Source organism: Lampris incognitus, chromosome 2, assembly GCF_029633865.1.
Source record: "Lampris incognitus isolate fLamInc1 chromosome 2, fLamInc1.hap2, whole genome shotgun sequence".
NCBI classification, from domain to species: Eukaryota; Metazoa; Chordata; class Actinopteri; order Lampriformes; family Lampridae; genus Lampris; species Lampris incognitus.
Genome location: NC_079212.1, coordinates 136,352,145 through 136,371,006, shown reverse-complemented (window position 1 = coordinate 136,371,006; position 18,862 = coordinate 136,352,145). Strand labels below are relative to the sequence as shown.

At 43.8% G+C, this 18,862-nt stretch overlaps 1 protein-coding gene across 1 annotated transcript in view; it reads left to right on the top strand.

Moving 5' to 3' along the window:
* The window catches only part of LOC130107348 (receptor-type tyrosine-protein phosphatase gamma-like), a 441,957-nt gene that overhangs the window by 304,386 nt on the left and 118,709 nt on the right, over positions 1-18,862 (top strand). Inside the window, exon 6 of the mRNA XM_056273898.1 lies at positions 436-502. Coding sequence (XP_056129873.1) covers positions 436-502 — 67 coding nt within the window. The remainder of the gene's footprint in view (positions 1-435; positions 503-18,862) is intronic.

The window sequence follows — 18,862 nt, the reverse complement described above, 5'->3', positions numbered from 1 at the left end:
TTAGATGGACTAATGTGAATCAGACCCCATGCATATCGATGTAAAGGAGGACATGCTTTGCATATATGTACGTGATGTAGTAAATGCACAGCTTTGAAGAGGTTGTGGATATTCCCGCCGAAACCCTTAATTATTGTTACAAGCCCTGACTCAGAACTATTCACACTATTGCTATTTATACACGTTTAACCCTTTTGAGGTACTTTCACAGGTTACAATATACTTCCATAAGCAGAAATGCATCAGATTTACATAGAGTTCATTTTATGCATTTTGGATTTGTAATATTGTGTACAAAATGAAACTAACGTAATAATTTAGGTAAATTAACATATTGCGCATATAGGGCTTTCCAAGATGAAGTGTTTTTATACTAAGTAGGTATTGATGCTAGCATTTTCTCTTACATTGCACTATCTTCTCTATGTCCCTCAGGTTGGTGGGAAGGATAATCCGGCTGTTGACCCCATAATCCATGGTTTGAGAGGTGTGGTCCATCATGGTGAGTTGCAGTATGTTTTAGTCGATACTACTACTACTACTACTACTTTCGGCTGCTCCCGTTAGGGGTCGCCACAGCGGATCATCCGTTTACATTTCTCGCTGTCTTCTGCATCTTCCTCTCACACCAGCCACCTGCATGTCCTCCCTCACCACATCCATAAACCTCCTCTTTGGCCTTCCTCTTTTCCTCTTCCCTGGCAGCTCCATATTCAGCATCCTTCTCCCAATATACCCAGCATCTCTCCCCCATACATGCCCAAGCCATCTCAATCTTGCGTCTCTTGCTTTGCCTCCAAACCGTCCAACCTGAGCTGTCCCTCTAATATACTTGTTCCTAATCCTGTCCTTCTTCATCACTCCCAATGGAAATCTTAGCATCTTCAACTCTGCCAACTCCAGCTCCGCCTCCTGTCTTTTCGTCAGTGCCACTGTCTCCAAACCATATAACATAGCTGGTCTCACAATCATCTTGTAAACCTTCCCTTTAACTCTTGCTGTTTTAGTATTTTAGCAGTGTTTCTTGTATGTTTTAGTCAATATAACATTTGTAAATGTCTCTTTTCAAGGTTTATTAGCCTACATGTAGGTGAGTCATTATACCCGAATTACGAATTTTCTTGGAAAATTTTCTCACAGAACTTCAAAAAGTAAACTTGGTGTAGAAAATTAGCACTGATGACTGACCCATTGTCCCTCTGAATCACTCTGGTTCCAGACCACACCTGGTGTTCAGATTTTATCAGATTTCCACAGGCCTGTCTATTCCACCCCAATGGAAACTCTGTAGGGTAGGCTACCTGATTATGTGGGTGGGATTAGCCTACCCCCCCCCGCTCTGAGCTGTGATGGCGGTAGCATGATGTTCAAGGGCTGTATTTTCGTTAAATGTAATTTTATATTTCACACTATTGCATGCTAGATGAAAGTCACCAGGATGGCGCCGCAGACGGCATTCTCAGTTCTGCACTCTCTGGTACTTTTTCTGTTTTTGTTTATTTGTTTAGTTTCCAGCTCTCACTCTCTGATGACATTCAGCTGGGAAGAACCTTTAAACCCCCAACTAGCCACTGGTCAAACTTTTTTACTATTTTTCATTGAACTGGAAAATTTCACTGAGCTTTTAGTTGGAGGAGCAGCAGCTCTGTATGGGCTTTTGCAGAGCAAACGATCGGGGAAGTGAGCCGGAGCACTCATTAAACTGCGACAGCAGGGATTTCGAACTGTGCTCTCATCAATTCACCTGGCAAATGTCCACTCTCTGGCCAACAAGATGGACAGACTGCTGCTCCTCAACAGAACAAATGGACTTTTCCAGATCTGCCACCCTGTGTCTCAGTCTCACCTAAACCTGGCTTGGTGAGCATATTCCGGACAGCTCACTGCATCTGCCGCCCCTCCAACTCCTCCGTGTGGACCGTGAAACAGAGCTAATGGGAAAAATACGGGGAGGCGGAATCTCCTTCTATATAAATGAGGGTTGGTGTACAGATGTCACAGTGTTAAAGAAATCATGCAGCACTCATTTAGAGACCATTTTCATTGACTGTAAACCATTTTATTCACCGCAGGAGTTTTCATCATTTCTTCTGGCTGGTGTCTATATTCCACCCCAGGTTGTTGTTAATGAGGCATTACTACACCTGGCTAACCAGATAATAAACATGGAGCACAAACAGCCGGACTCCCTTCTCATTATCCTTGGGGATTTTAAGAGCAAACCTCAGCAACAAACTGCCAAAATACAGACAGCACCTTAAGTGTCCCACTAGGGACAAAAACATACTGGGTCATTGTTACAAAATATTAAAGTACACTCTGTCCCCCATGTAGCCTTGGGACTCTCTGATCACCATCTGGTTCGTCTTCTCCTAACCTACAAGCAGAAACTAAAATCTGCAAAGCCTGTGGTTAAAACTGTGAGGAGATGGACCAATGAAACAAAACTAGAGCTTCAGGCCTACTTTGACTACACTGATTTGAGTGTTTTTGAGGCCTCATTGACAGACGTGGATGAACTTACTGACACTGTGACATGTTGCATCAGCTTTTGTGAGGACCTGTGTGTGTGCCCGCCCAAACTTTCCGCACTGTCAATAACGTAAACCCTGGTTCACAGCAAAACTCAGGCAGCTTCGTCAGGCCAAGGAAGAGGCCTACTGGAGTGGAGTTAGGATCCTGTACAATCAAGCCAGAAAAACACTGACAAAGGAGATCAGAGTAGACAAAAGGGGCTACACTGAAAAGCTGAAAAAACATCTTTTCAGCTAACAAACCTGCATCTATGTGGCGAGGCCTGCAGGACATCACCAACTGCAGGAGACCATCCCCCCACACTGCAGAAAACCATCAACTGGCTGACGACCTGAATGTATTTTACTGCAGATATGATAAGTCTACTCTCGCTCCCCTCACCCTCTCCGGCCACATCACTCATCCAACTGCACCCCCTGCCAGCCTTTCAATCCTCCCCACTGACCCTCCACCTGCACTCAGGATCTGTGAAGAGGATGTGTGTCAGCTCTTCCAGAGACAGAAGATCAGGAAGGTACCAGGCCTGGATGGTGTGTCTCCCTCCTGCCTGAAAGTCTGTGCTAACCAGCTGGGCCCCATGTTCACACTGATCTACAACAGATCACTGGAACTGTGTGAAGTCCCCTCCTGCTTCAAAAGCTCCACTATCATCCCAGTCCCCAAGAAACCCTGTATATCAGGATTAAATCACTACAGGCCCATCGCCCTGATGTCTGTGGTCATGAAATCCTTTGAGAGACTGGTGTTGGCCCACCTGAAGGACATCACAGGCCCTCTACTAGACCCCCTGCAGTTTGCATACCCGGACAAATAGGTCAGTGGATGATGCAGTCATCATGGGACTGCACTACATATCGAATGTAGTGCAGTCAAGCCTAAGGAAGATCTAACTGATCGAAACATTGCTGAATAAAATAGTTTTTGGGAGCAATTTAGCATGTAGACCTTATTCCTTCATTCTAGTATTGCGATTTCTTTTTTTTCTTGCACCTTAATATTTTCTGGATGTGCGCATACTTGGTTCCTCCTTTGAAGAACTGCACTACATCTTGCAACACCTTGACTCCCGAGGAACTTACGCGACATATGTGGACCTCAGCTCAGTGTTCAACACCATCATCCCTGAAAATGTCCACTCCAAACTCACCCAGCTGACTACACCAGCCCCCATCTGTCAGTGGATCAAAAACTTCCTGACAGACAGGAGACAGCAGGTGAGGCTGGGGAAAATCCCATCCAGCACCCAGACAGTCGGCACTGGCATCCTCCCCCCCCCCGGGATGTGTGCTCTTCCCTCTGCTCTTCTCCCTCTACACAAATGACTGCATCTCAATCACCAAACAGGACAGGAACAGACTAAAACGGATTGTCAGGACTGCAGAAAAAAATCGTTGGTGCCAATCTGCCCTCCATTCAGGACTTATACATCTCCAGAGTCAGAAAACGGGGAGGCAACATCACTGCAGACCCATCACACCCTGGTCACAAGCTGTTCCAACTCCTCCCCTCTGGTAGGCACTACAGAGCACTGTATGCCAAAACAACCAGACACAAGAACAGTTTCTTTACATAGGCTGTCACTCTGATGAACACTTAATATTGTCATAATAAATCTAAGCACGCAGTATATACTGTATATTGTATGTATATGTGCGTATTCTGTCATGTCCACCTACCTCATGTATATAAGTGACCTGCTAACTTATTTATTCCAGCGTCTTTGCACTCTGCACCATTGCACTATTGTCTTCCTGTTTCACCTGTATATTAGTCATTCCTCGTATATATTCCTGGAGATTGTTGTGCTGTTATCCTATGTAAGTATATTGAGAGCCACTAAACCGGAGTCAAATTCCATGTATGTGCTAACATACATGGCCAAATAAAGATGATTCTGATTCTGATTCTGAAATCGATTTGACCCAGAGGTTATTTCTTGTTTAACTACAAGTGTACTGCAGTTTTATCTATACCTTGTTGATTTTGGTAGTTAAAAAGCCTTCCCCGCAACCCTGAGAGCAGGATAAGTGGTTTGGATAATGGATGGATGGATGGATGGAAAAAGCCTTAGATTTTTCTATCATTGTCTTATAAACGTCATCCATGATATAAGTAGGACTTAACAGATGATTAAAAATTGATTTCTTTAAAAAGGAAAAGAAAACAAGGCATTAGTTGCTTTGTATACTTCTTTTTACTCTGTTTGGCCCTCACTCAAGCATATAATTGTGCCTCTGTCATAATGAAAACATTTGTCATGCAATAGCTTGTCTTGTTTCCTCAAGCGACCCCACTTACATAGCAATAGCAGAATGGCTTCTGAGGGAATATTCAAAGCCCCAGAATACACAAATAAAGCACATGGCAGTTACATTTAAGACCCAGCTCAGCCGTCTTTGAAAACATGACTATCTTTATAATTCATCAAACACAAAGACCACTCAAGTTCGGTGAAGGGCACATTGAAGGGAGTGTCTTGCAGGGCAGGTAGATAGATGGCTGATGTGTTCTCTCTCTCCTTCGGTGAGTCTATGGAGCAGCGGGTGGTTAATTTTTCACAGCGTTCTCTTCATGCTCTGGGGCTTGTCCACAGACATGCAGTGCAGGTCTTACCCCTCTGTCTTTGTAACTCACGTCTTGGTGAAATTTACATGAAACCTCACTGGAGCAAATGCTCCCTGACTAGCTAGCCAGTCAGCAATTATGCTTTCCCTTAAGATTCTGTGAAATCATCCCTTTAAAAAGGCTGAATCTGATTAACATGAAAGGGGCTAGTAGTTAGGAAGGCCGCATGGCCTAAGCAGGCTTTGAAGGGCATTGGAGGGAGTGAGGAGGGGAGGCAGACACTGATGCTGATGTAATAAGTGTATTAGGTGTGGATTTTTGGTGCACACTAGGTGGTAATTGTGCTGCTCAAGAGGATGATGGCAGTTGTCAAGGACAGACGTGAGCCGTTCCCATGCACCCCATTGTTTATTTATTGTGTAAGAATCATAAATGAAATTTAGAATAAATATTTCACAGAGACCTCACCACCATAATCAGAGGGTCGACACCATCATGTTGTTGCTGTTAGTATTGTTATATTCCTGTTAGTATTGTTATATTCACTACTAATCTTTTTCATCATCATTCCTCAGCCCTATCATTGCACTCACCATCATAAAAAAATCGTCAGTCATTAATACCATTGTTACATTTTCCTCATTTTATCATCATTGCCATCATCACTTCTGTTATCATTACAACTACATCACTCTCATTAACATAAATATCACCTTCATCAATACTTAGGCAAAAGGAAAAGAAAATTACAGCTTTTTTTGTGTTAACTAGCCCAAGTGAATCTATTGGGGGTTTTTTTCGTCCTCAATTTTGATCGATTTATGCTTGATTTATGGACTGATTTTTGGATTTAATTGACTCATTGCTGACACTGTATTTGCCAGTAGTCATTAATTAAACATTTAATGTGAATAGTTAAAAAGATTTCTTGTATAGTGAAAGACTATAAGTCTATTTTCAATGGATGAATCTAGGCACAAGAGTTTTTTAGACAGAGTAAGAATCTACTGTACAATGTGAACCCAATGTACTGTATAAGATTAGAATCTGAGCTTTAAGTACTCTGCTCTGGCCAATCTAAACAATACAAGATGGATCTCTGGCTTTCAGCATTCATTCAGGGTCATACATACAGGTTATCAGAGAAAAGTTCTCACTCCATAAACAACCATCACAGAAGAAGCCGACACTCCATTAAACATGTCGACCAAAAAATCTTTTCATGAAACAGTACATTAGGGCGGCACGGTGTCCCAGTGGTTAGCACTGTTGCCTCACAGCAAGGAGTTCCCGGGTTCAAACCCCAGGCCATCCCAGGTCCTTTCTGTGTGGAGTTTGCATGTTTTCCCCGTGTCTGTGTGGGTTTCCTCCCACCATCAAAAAGACATGCATGTTAGGGTCAATACTCCTGTCTGTGCCTCTAAGCAAGGCAATGGAAAGAAGAACTGGAGTTGGTCCCTGGGTGCTGCAGCTGCCCAATGCTCCTATACAATAGGATGGGTTAATTGCAGAGAACCAATTTCACTGCAACCAAACAACTGTACAATGACAAAAATAAAGTGGCTTTCTTAATATCATTGAATAAACAGGATACACAGAAGTACAAGAGGTGCGCATACAAGCCAAGCCCTAATTCTCCTACCTCTTATGTAACATGTTAGGACAAAAATACTGCCTCATGACAGATGCTGATAAAATATTTAATATTCAGTATCAACACCAAGGGTGTTGTAACATCAGCTTAGTAAGTGTTGAGTATATTTTAAGGACAGCTTTTCCCTTACAGCATGTCTCCTCCCTCTCAATCACTGACATACAGTCAAAAACAAAGATAATTGAATGGAAAAGCAGCCAACAGTGTCAATCTTGACCATGCAACAAATGCAATAAAATACTATGGAATACTATACTATATGACTGCTGGGATAGGCTCCATCATCCCGTGACCCTGATTGGGATAAGCGGCTTGGATAATGGATGGATGGAATATTATACAATACAATACCGACCTTTCAAAAAGCTCCTTCTCGGCCGACAGTCGGCCATTGGCCAAAGTCGCGCCGTTGGCGAGCGTCTGTGGCCCTAGTTTTTGCGGTGTGTCCCACACCGTTGGCACTAGTCGGACCCCTGTTGGCAGCTTTTCGGCTGATTCAGCATGTTGAATCGGCAGCATAGCCCGTCGGTGAGAGAGATCACTCTGACTGGCTTTTCAGCGTAGCAAATCAGTGCACAAAAAGAGAAATGGAAGTTAAGAAAGCAAGCAAACGACAAAGTCAAGAGGCCACACACAGTAGGTTCCTCTCATTTTTCGTCTTCATGTCACCTGAACATTTCAAGAAGCTAATGTTTTCACAACGACATATTTTCGATTAAACGGATATATTCAGACATATTCTCGATTAGAAGTAGCTATATATTTCGACACAGTCTGTAGTGAGTGAGAGTTGAGTGAAAATGGTAAGCAAACACTGCTTTTTTACAGTTTGTATAGCCGCAGTCCTGGGTCTTCCAGTTTCAAATTTTGAATGACTAATGCTGACTATTGCTACCTGCTGGTGTGGAGAGATATTTCCTCTCACACAGGTGCAGATTGTACACGCTAGTTAGCCGTTGGCTGTAGTCTTTGCAGTGTGTTCAAGTGCTACTTTTTGGCCCAGACACAGGCGATGTGAGGCGACAAAACAGTCGGCCTTCGTCGCCGCTAGTTCTCTGATGTCGGTTTGGTGTGTCTGGGCCCTTAGAGAGCCGTTGGTAAATTTTCATGCCAACACATTCCTACATCGCTTGATAAAACCTGCCTACTCATGGATCTCAATACTGCACTACTGTGTGCCACTTATGAAGATGATTCAGTGAACTGGAATCTGTTGTTTATATTTGTTGTATTGAATGGTTGAAAATGGGCGGGACGGTGGCGCAGTGGTTAGTGCAGTCACCTCACAGCAAGAAGGTCCTGGATTTGAGCCTTGGGGTAGTCCAACCTTGGGGGTCGTCACGGGTCGTCCTCTGTGTGGAGTTTGCATGTTCTCCCCGTGTCTGCATGGGTTTCCTCCGGGTGCTCCGGTTTCCTCCCACAGTCCAAAGACATGCAGGTCAGGTGACTCAGCTGTACTAAATTGTCCCGAGGTGTGAATGTGTGTGTGTGTGGGGGGGGGGTGTGCTGTACTGGCCTGTTGACCTATCCAGGGTATCTCCCTGTCTGCTGCCCAATGACTGCTGGGATACGCTCCAGCATCCCCACGACCCTGAGAACAGGATAAGCGGTTTGGATAATGGATGGATGGTTGAATAATTTTGCTTGCAAGCCCCTGGTGCAACTGACGTGTCAAAAAGTGTATGTCCTGTTCTAATATGGTGGTAAATATCAGTCAGTAGACTTAGCGTAGGACGTGGCAGTAGTAGAGTTGATGCTTCTAAGATGATGAGTATAACTGAATTACCATGTCTTCTTCTTCATCTCCCTGCCTCTGTATCCCTATTGCATATCACCCCCTCATCCCCTTTCTTTTCACTCACAATCAGTGTTATTAATAAAAGTAATAAGGAGGTTATACGAACCTGTGTTTCATATTTGGTGTTTGCATCAAATACGCTCTATCATCTACTAACCCACCTGGCAATGCTCTTCCTCTCCCTCCAGATAAATGTTTTGGCCTTCCCCTCCGCCACGGCACACACACACACACACACACACACACACACACACACACACACACACACACACACACACACACACACACACATTTCACACATCACCAAAGGGTCTCATGTTTGCCAACAACAAGACGATGAGCTGTCAGGATACCCACTTCACTTGTCTGGAAATATTTAGACAGCGATGATGTCAGCACAAAAAGACACGGGCTGTGAGGATAATCATGTATTCCACCAGGGCCTCCAAATCAGCTTTAGTTTGTATACACACAGGCTGCCTTTGTACTCTCCCTTTCAAATAGTTATCAATGTAGTGATACAAGCCATTCTTTGGACCGCTTCCACTTTCAAACACTCGCTCAACGCCGCATTTTTCAGCCACCACTGCCTCTCTGTAGTGGTGGGTGAAATGTCATGCAGTCACGCTGTCTGTGGTTTTTACACCTTTGGTGTTTGTTTATTTATTTATTTATTCATATTATTGTTATTTATCTATTTAATTTAAAAAGGGAAGAGGAAAAGAGAGCGTTCATGGATGTGGTGAGGGAGGACATGCAGGTGGCTGGTGTGACAGAGGAAGATGCAGAAGACAGGAAGAGATGGAAACGGATGATCCGCTGTGGCGACCGCTAACGGGAGCAGCTGAAAGTAGTAGTAGTAGTAGGTGTTTGTATAATTTTCAGAATTACAGACACACTTTTAGTCCCCATTTTGGCCAGCACCTGCAAGAGCCTGATGAGAGGTTGAGAGACTGACTTGTAAATAACAGGTGCAGTCACAGTCTAATGCATTAATTCTGTCATGTATCAAGTAATTAGTGAGATCTGGTCTTTAGAGGAAATCTTGATTTCAACAATCTCAGCCCTGTTGCCTCATCAACATCTTTGAGCTATGGCTTGCTATTTTCTTGGCTGGTATCAAGCATACTGCTTAGGTCAGTGTTTCCCAACCCAGTCCTCAAGGACCCCATATCCTGCAGATTTTCTTGGTACCTGTTTGTAGTTATTCAGCCAATCAATAATGAATTATGTCAGATTTTGCACACCTTGCATAATTAAGGGCTATGAGATGATTGGTTGAGTAAGTACAAGCAGGGCTACCTATGCAGGGTTACAGTGAAAATCTGCAGGATAGTGGGGTCCTTGAGGACTGGGTTGGGAAACACTGGCTTAGATGATGCCACAGACATTTAGGGCATAATCCTTTCTCCAATGAATGAAATACTGTACGCTGCATTGCCTATGGTTGTCATCAAACCTGATCCATGCTGTTTTAGGAATGTGATAGCTAAATTGATATCTCTGACCATTTGAAGAAAGAAAGCAGAAAAAGAAAGACACTTTATTTTTGTCATTGCACAAGTTACAACAAAATTTGTTCTCTGCAATTAACCCGTTGATTGTATAGGAGCGGTGGGCAGCTGCAGCACCTGGGGACCAACTCCAGTTCTTCTTTCCATTGCCTTGCTCAGAGGCACAGACAGGAGTATTGACCCTAACATGCATGTCTTTTTGATGGTGGGAGGAAACCCATGCAGACACGGGGGAGAACATGCAAACTCCACACAGAAAGGACGTGGAACGGCCTGGGGTTCAAACCCAGGACCTTCTTGCTGTGAGGCAACCATGCCTGGGCCACCATGCCCAGTGGTTAGCACTGTTATCTCTGACCATTTGTAGACTATTGTTTGTGGTCAGTGGCCTATAAACTATCAAATCATATCAATTTGTTTGTTTCTCCTGTGACAAAATAAAAAAAATTTAAAATCTGCGGCTATACAGAAAAGATTTGAGGCTACAGCCCCTTCGGTCCAGGTCTAGCGATGCCCATGGTTGACATAACTCTGAAATTAAAATGTTTGTTTGGCCTGTCACCAACAAAACTTTATTGAATAGGATGGCCAATAAACTTTAAAGTTGTGTTGGATGTCTTGGAGAGCAGCATGACATGATTTTTTACCCTTGAGTACTCCAGATTCATATCCACTTTCTTGCTGCTCTCACAAGTGTTGGCAAGCTTTTGCAAACATTTATTGTATTTGCTGACTGAAAATACTGGCTCCAGTAAAGATCCAAGGTCTGTTGCACCAATTTCAAGAGTGTAAGCAGCCACTGAATTGACTGCAAATATGTGTCCTACCTCTGTCATGTTCCTCTGTCCTTTCTTAGTGGTCAGCGTGTCTCCAGTCAGTCATTCAACTTGTAAAATGATTTTTTTTTATTGGTAAAAGCTAGATACACTGAGCAAAACAATATATTTAATTCTTCTCAGTATGTAATCCAGGGAGGGCGGCACGGTGGCGCAGTGGTTAGTGTGGTCCCCACACAGCAAACAAGTCCTGGGTTTGAGCCCCGAGATAGTCCAACCTTCTGGGTTTGAGCCCGGAGGTAGTCCAACCTTCTGGGTTTGAGCCCCGGGGTAGTCCAACCTTTGGGGTCGTCCTGGGTCATCCTCTGTGTGGAGTTTGCATGTTCTCCCCGTATCCGCGTGGGTTTCCTCCGGGTGCTCCGGTTTCCTCCCACAATCCAAAGACATGTAGGTCAGGTGAATCGGTCATACTATATTGTCCCTAGGTGTGTGTGTGTGTGTGTGTGTGTGTGTGTGTGTGTGTGTGTGTGTGTGGGCCCTGTGATGGTCTGGCGGCTTGTCCAGGGTGTCTCCCCGCCTGCCGGCCAATGACTGCTAGAATAGGCTCCAGCATCCCCGCGGCCCTGAGTAAGGATAAGTGGATGGATAATGAATGAATATGTAAGCCACAGGCACTGGCGGATGATTTGCAATGAAACACTTTATTTTCAATGTCACTCTTGATGTTCTGGTTGGGATGGAAACTGAAGAGAAGAAAATCAAACTTGCCTGGCTTTGTATGCACAGAGTCAATGGCATGGGTTTCCTCCAGGTGCTCCGGTTTCCTCCCACCATCAAAAAGACATGCGGGTTAGGGTTAATTCTCCTGCCTGTGCCCCTGAGCAAGGCAATGGAAGGAAGAGCTGGAGTTGGTCCAGCACCCACTGCTTCTATACAATAGGATGGGTTAAATGAAGAGAGCAATTCATTGTATGAATACAATGACAAAATAAAGTGGCTTTCTTCTTCTTCCTAATGACAGCCCTTAATTCATTCGAACCTAACAAGGACCACAGCAATCTGAACAGCCCTAGGGGTCAGTATTTCAGTTCTCTGGAGGACCCAAAACATAACATTTTAATATTATTGCTTATTTTATTGCATTTATATGAGATATGCAACAAAAGTCTTTAAAACAGCATTTAGTAGCTAGTTATATAGAAGTACGATCATGGGTAATACTATCTGGAAGGGAGCACAATACAGATTATGAGCCAAATGCAAAAAACCTCCAAAATTAGAAATGTCAGGCCTTCATAAATCAACATGAATGGAGCTCTTCGTTCACTCCATCTGAGGACAAACTCCCTGAGGAGAAAATCAAAGACTCTCTTTTAAGAAGTGTGCTTTAATGATCCCTGCTTCAGTTTTAGTCCAGCCTTGCTGAACATTTTTCCTTTTTTTAGATAGTGGATGTCATTGTTAGCATTTGTTCACGTTTATGGACAACTAGAGAAGACACACGGCATCGTTTAATCTTGGTCTGGTGCTGGTTAGGACAGACCTGCAGTCCTGATCTGTGATATCAGAACAGCACAGTTGGTTTTTTTAAATAGATGGATGGTGTTACAAGTAATGCAAAGGTTCACGTTAAATCTCCCGGTTGTATTTAAACATATTACATAACCAGCCCCCTCATCGTTCCCCGTGGAAGAAGTTGCTTTATTTTTAATGCCACTCACACAGGGTGTAGCAGTGCCTGCTTGACAGCACTTGCCTGGAGTTATTCTGCTCAGTGTCATCTGTGACCTGTTGGCCTCTGTAGGACTAATGCTGGGCGTGGGCCTAGCACCATCTTTGACATATCTCTTTTTGGGCAGATCTAAATGTGATACAACGCCTGTGCAATTTTTTGGCCAAGCTTTTCTTTTCTCCAAGCATTTTTACATACCACCATTTTGTTTAATTTTGCCAGATTGTATGCTGCCTGTATAGACTATGAAAAGCTACTACTAGCCTTTTGTAGAAAAACTGATGAGTTTTCAAATCTCCGTGTTACCTCCGGCTTAGTAGGGCGTCCGTCCCTACAGACGCAGTTGGCTGTGTCTGCGGGTGGGAAGCCGCATGTGAGTATGTGTCCTGGTCGCTGCACTAGCACCTCCACTGGTCGGTTCGGGGTGCCTGTTCTGGAGGGGGGGGGGAAATAGCGTGAATCCTCCCACACGCTACGTCCCCCTGGCAAAACCCCTCACTGTCAGGTTAAAAGAAGCAGCCGGCGACTCCACATGTATTGGGGGAGGCATGTGGTAGTCTGCAGCCCTCCCCGGTCGGCAGAGGGGGTGGAGCAGTGACCAGCACAGCTCAGAGAGCAGGGTAATTTTCTGTAAACTGAGTTTTTTTTTTATTATTATTTTGATAGCCTCTCTGCCTTTGAATCTGCTCATGTTTAGAGGGGTCTCCATCAATCTTACAACAGCACCGATTGCACTTTCTTTTTTTTAAATGTTCCATTGGTGATTCCAATAAGGAGCCTAAATGACTTTAGTTCCTCGATGCCTTTCCTGTATTTATTTTAATCAATGCATTGCATCGAGAACCTTTTAAAACATGATGAATTAATCTAAGTTCGACTAAATTCGAAGGCTTTTTTTTTTTTTTTGCAGACAACTGATTTTGCAGGCGATCGAGTGGCGATAGCTTGGGAAAAGCAGCGACTTTTTGAATAATTCATTTTAAAATTGTTATTTTCATATCCCTTTTTTTTGTTTTATTTTTATTTCTGATTTTCCCCTTTTTCTCCCAATTTAGCGGCCAATCGATCCCTATTTTCGTTGAAACTCCCACCCTCATACTGCATGCGTTCGCCAACTGCATCTCTCCGGCTGGCAGTCTCAAACGAGACACCTCCCCACTTTCGTGACAAGGTGAATCCAGGCTGAACCGCTTCTTTTTCCGACACACACAGAGACGCCTTCATGTGACAAACACAAGCCGACTCCGCCCCCCCCACCGAAGACAGCGTTGCCAACAATTGCTGCTTCGTCGAGTCCGCCATAGTCGGATCTGACGAGACCGAGGCGCGAACCCCGGTCCCCAGTGGGCAACTGCATCGACACAAAGCCGATGCTTAGACCGCTACACCACCACAGACCCATTATTTTCATATCCCTGACTGATAGTGATTATACATGAAAGCACAAACTTCAGTGATATGCCTCCACTACTAAATAATAACAACTGAAGGAGACTTTAGGCATTACCGAGGCATTGTCGACCTGCCAAGCTCCATTTCACAATTGATTCCTCAAAGGCAGCAGGTACAAAATGATACTAGTTACAGGCTGCCAAACCTTAGTCTACAAACAGTCTCTTAGGCAGCAGAATGACACCTTAAGCAGCCTGAACTTAAGCAAGAGTCCGTAGCTGCAAGGCAGCCTCAAGAATTTTTGACAATGACAGATGCCTGACGGCAAACAGACATAGAGCTAGCCTGTCATTCAACTAAATATGCATTTACCAGGCAGCCAAGCAACAATGGAACATCTCTAGACTGCTTAAAGCTTCTATCAATAATATCTCTGCTTTCCTGAAATGTAATATGGCTTGTAAATATCCAAAGGGGTTGCTGAATGGTACTGACTGAAATAAGATAATGACTCTCAGAAATTACAATGCCTTACAAGAAACTATGCAATACTGATGTAGCCCCATAGGCTAGTAAATATACCTTTAGCCTACTGGGCTGTATAACATATTTCACGTGTTTGGTTTTATTGTCAAAGGTGTCCTATATCCTCAGTGTGTATTCATCAGCTGCAACTCTATAGTCCTACAGTGAATGGGCAAAAGCATGTCATATTGTGTAACAATATTGTACAACACTTGGCATGAAAGCCTGTTAGTAGTACTTACTTGTAAACCTATTATCTTCCTGTTCACTTTCCATAATTACTCATGTATACCTTACTGGCAGCCAGCCTCATAGCTACGCTAGATATCTGTGATTAAAAATTATTGCTGGCTGGCCTGCCGTAATTTTAGATATGAGCCTGAGCGATGTGTGTGGTACCTCAAGGTGAGAAAGTTGAAGCCAAATATAGACTGGAGGATGCTTGAATGCAAGGATTTTAATTTACAACTCATGCATCTTCCTTTTTTTTTTCAAACTTGGTTATCAGGACACAAAGTGAGTCTGTCCATCTCAATTCTGCCATAATAGCAAACTCTTCCAGCCATGATTTTTATGAACCGTCTGACGGTCACTACTTATATCATCATCTTATCACCCCAGTCATAAATAAGTGTTACCACCGGGACAATTCTAGCAGAGGAAGTAAATGTTAAGGACTCTCTTTTCCTTCAGAATTACTTTTGAAGTGCCTTGAAGTAATTCATTGCTGTAGTGAACCTAGGCATACAAGTTTGGATTGTCCCAGAAATGTTTTGTGGTTCAATCTGACATTCTTCATGTGTGTGGACAAGGGCACATTCACACACAAATGGCCTTATCTTCACCTCGCATAAAAGGGCCAAATTGACATTAAACAGACTGGAAACTCGCCTGAGAAACCATGTTTTCACATGATTACCAGATTTACAGCAGAATGTAGGACCCATTAATGACCTTTCCAGGTCATTGTCACCATTGTCTTCAGGAAGAAGATTTAATCGCATCTCCCCACAAGACAGAAACTCTTAACCTCACCATACGATGGAAACGGGACAATGACTTGAACTGACCAATTCAAGTCTCTGTGTGTCTCTCTCTCTCTCTCTCTCTCTCTCTCTCTCTCTCTCTCTCTCTCTCTCTCTCTCTCTCTCTCTCTCTCTCTCTCTCTCTCTCTCTCTCTCTCTCTCTCTCTCTCTCTCTCTCTCTCTCTCTCTCTCACACACACATCTAAACCCCCTCCTTGGAGACTGCTAAAAGCCCACTTATCTAAGGTCATAAATCCTTGGGAATTCCTCCAATCTACCTCAATGTAGCGTTCCCTAGTTCTTTACATGTCTGAATTAATGTGGATTAACGGTTTACCCATCTAGTAATCCACTTAATATTACTCAGTAAATGTTTTCATGTGGAATAGTCCAACTCCCATATTTGTGCGATATAAAATGACTGAGTTATTAAAATTCAGATTTAATGCATTGTTTGCGGTTTGACCATACTGTCGTCTAGTGACCGTTTTCAGTAAGACAAGTGTCTGAATTACTGACATGGCTGAATGACCATTATTGTATTGATTCTCTTTAAAATTAATAATTTAATACATTATCTAGTGATGATTTTTGCTTCCGGTGTGGGACGAATTCACGTTTGAGGTGGCCTCACCCAGTACCGTCCATGCAGTGTCTTTGTCCACATCTGCGGCTAAGTTTGTGTCTTTGTTTGATGGCTGGGAGAGCTGGCACTGGATCGGCTGGGAGAGCTTGGTCTGCTGCGTCCTGTGGGCCCAGGGACCACGGCCCTGCCCGGAGCTGTGCCCGAAGTGATAACACCGAAGACGGTCTGACAGGATGTGGAAATGGGGCAGGCTAAGCTAACTGCTAGCCCATGCAGACTGGCAGTTCCAATAACACTGGTGGCGGCCTCGCCTAGCGTTGACTGTTTTTAGTTCGTCGTGTGGCGTGCCGGGACATATGTCAAAGGTGTCTGGCTGAGAGAGCTATCATTGGATCGACTGAGGGAGCCTGGTCTGCTGTGTCCAGTGGACCCAAGAACCACGGCCCTGCGCAAAGATGCGCCCGAAGAGGAAATGCCGAGGGCGGTCTGACAGGATGCGGAAGCGGGGCAGGCTAAGCTAACAGCTAGCCCATGCAGATCAGCAGTTCCAACAGTCATCCTGGCTGGCATTCGTTCTATTGGACAGTGATTTTTTTTTAGTTTGGATATATGTGTTAGTTTGGACATATGAGTTCTTCTAGTTTTTGGATATGTGTTTTTGTCTTTGTATTGCACTGCTGTGGGCTGGGGGGAAACAGTATTTAATCTAAAGTGTTATAATAAATATGTTCCTGATCCCTGATTTGAATACTAATGTCTTGTAGAATTGAAATGCAATTTACTTCTACTTACTGCTAGCCACAGTTTAGAAAATTGGGGTTTTATTGTCTTTGTTCTGTATTCTCATGTGTGATTGCTATGCAGTGCCTAAGTGTCTGTCCACAGACTTACATGTGTCAACGTTGACGGCAGAAACGAGTGAGTATCCAGGCTAATTAAAAGCGTGTAACATTCAAATACGCCCCCTAGATAGGACATTGATAAGATTACTCTTTATTCGAAGGTAAGGCAACTTTTCTGCTCAAACAAAGAAATATGGACATCCCTTTAAAAGCCCACGAAGGTGTCATCTTTCGTTTGACATCTGCCTACAACTATAAGGGTTGTTTACACCATTTGAGAGCTCTCTTCCTCTGTGCGTCCTTTCTCTTGCTTTTTTTGGCCTTCCTTTTCTTTTTGGTACACTTCCAGAGCTTCGTGTCCTGCTCTGGTTTTTAAGATCTTTTGCTTTCTGCTGCGTCCTCATTTTTTTCTTTTTTTTGGCCTTTGGGCTTGTATTTCCAACTTCTGCTGATGAGTCAGAAAGATCATCAAGCAAGCAACATTTGAAGACCGCAGGGAAGCCCAAAACATCAGTTTGGCCGCTGCACACCAGTTTGCCGCATATATTTTTGGAGCCTTTTATTTTAACCTTTTATTGCTGTTTTTTTCTGTTTTCAAAACTTTTTTTTTTGTTGTAACGTTTGTGATTAGAGTAGGGCTTGGATGGACTCTGTCACCTCTGCGAGACCCGAACACACACACCAATGGTGTGTATTACTTCCGCGTTGTCTACGCTAAGCTGAGCCTCTCACATGTGGACCCATTCTCCCAAGTTGAGCCTCTTAATCAACCCTTTCAAGGCGGCTCCTCTACAGCTGTCACTACGGCAACGCGAAGTTCGCCGAGCCTGGTCCAGCACACCCGATGTCCTTTGGAAAAGCTTGCCGTAATCTTCAGCCGTCCAACACAGCGGAAACAACGGTTCTCCTCCGGCTGTCTCCATGACAACCCGAAGTTGAAACAAGTAAGACCAGACCATCTTCCATGCCTTTTGCATATGAGAAGTGATGCAAAAGAGCTACCCTATGCCCAATTGGCTTAAGTCGCCCCCATTGCGTTCAGGTTAATTTCTGATTTCGTTAACCTCCAAATTCATTCATTCATTCATTCTGTCAGCAACAGCTTGTTGGTTTAATGCCCACTTAATGCAACTGTATATATTTATATTTGCTTATTTATCCCATTAACCAGTCAATAAATATTCCCATCTAGAGCAAGCCATTGTTGTGCGTATTTTCTTCACCTGAGAGGTGACGTAATTACTATCTTTATTTGTGCGTCTGTTTCTTTGTAGCAGAGATGGAGATCGCTGAATTAAGAGTTCACAACTTGCAGATCTGTGACTGATTAATTTGGCTTATCTTATTTTCTGTCTTTTTAGAAAGTGGTGCCCCCAATTTTCAGTCAGTGCAAAATTTTAATTATAGTGGAGTTACGCTATAGTCCAAACAGAAAACTGTGCTGGTGCTTGGTGGTAAGGTAAATAAAAAAAATCTGTTCCAAGTCACGCTTAAGAGCAAAAACAAGTGAATTGAAATTATTTTGAAAAATGACCCTATTATCTTTATCATCCCGTTGTTTATGAGCCTCAGTCTGCTGACAGCTGTTGCAGGTTCCCTCCACCTCATCATTGCTTGCCTATGGTGGGGCCTGTTTTGAAAGCAGGCATGTATGGAGACTAGACAGGTAGGAGGAGGAGAGGAGGGCGAGAGCGTCGCAGCAGGAGAGCGAGTGTCACTCGAGTGCGAGGGACAGAATAGCGAAGCGAGGGAAGGGGAAGGGCAGATGAAAAGGAAAGAGTGGGAGGGAGGAGACAAAGGGTGGAGGAAAAATGGAAACATGATAGGAGATGAGAGGAGGGGGAGAGAGCTTTCCATCCACCATTAGAGCAGAAACATGCCGGAGAGGGGGAGAGGGATGACAACAAAGGAAAGAGGA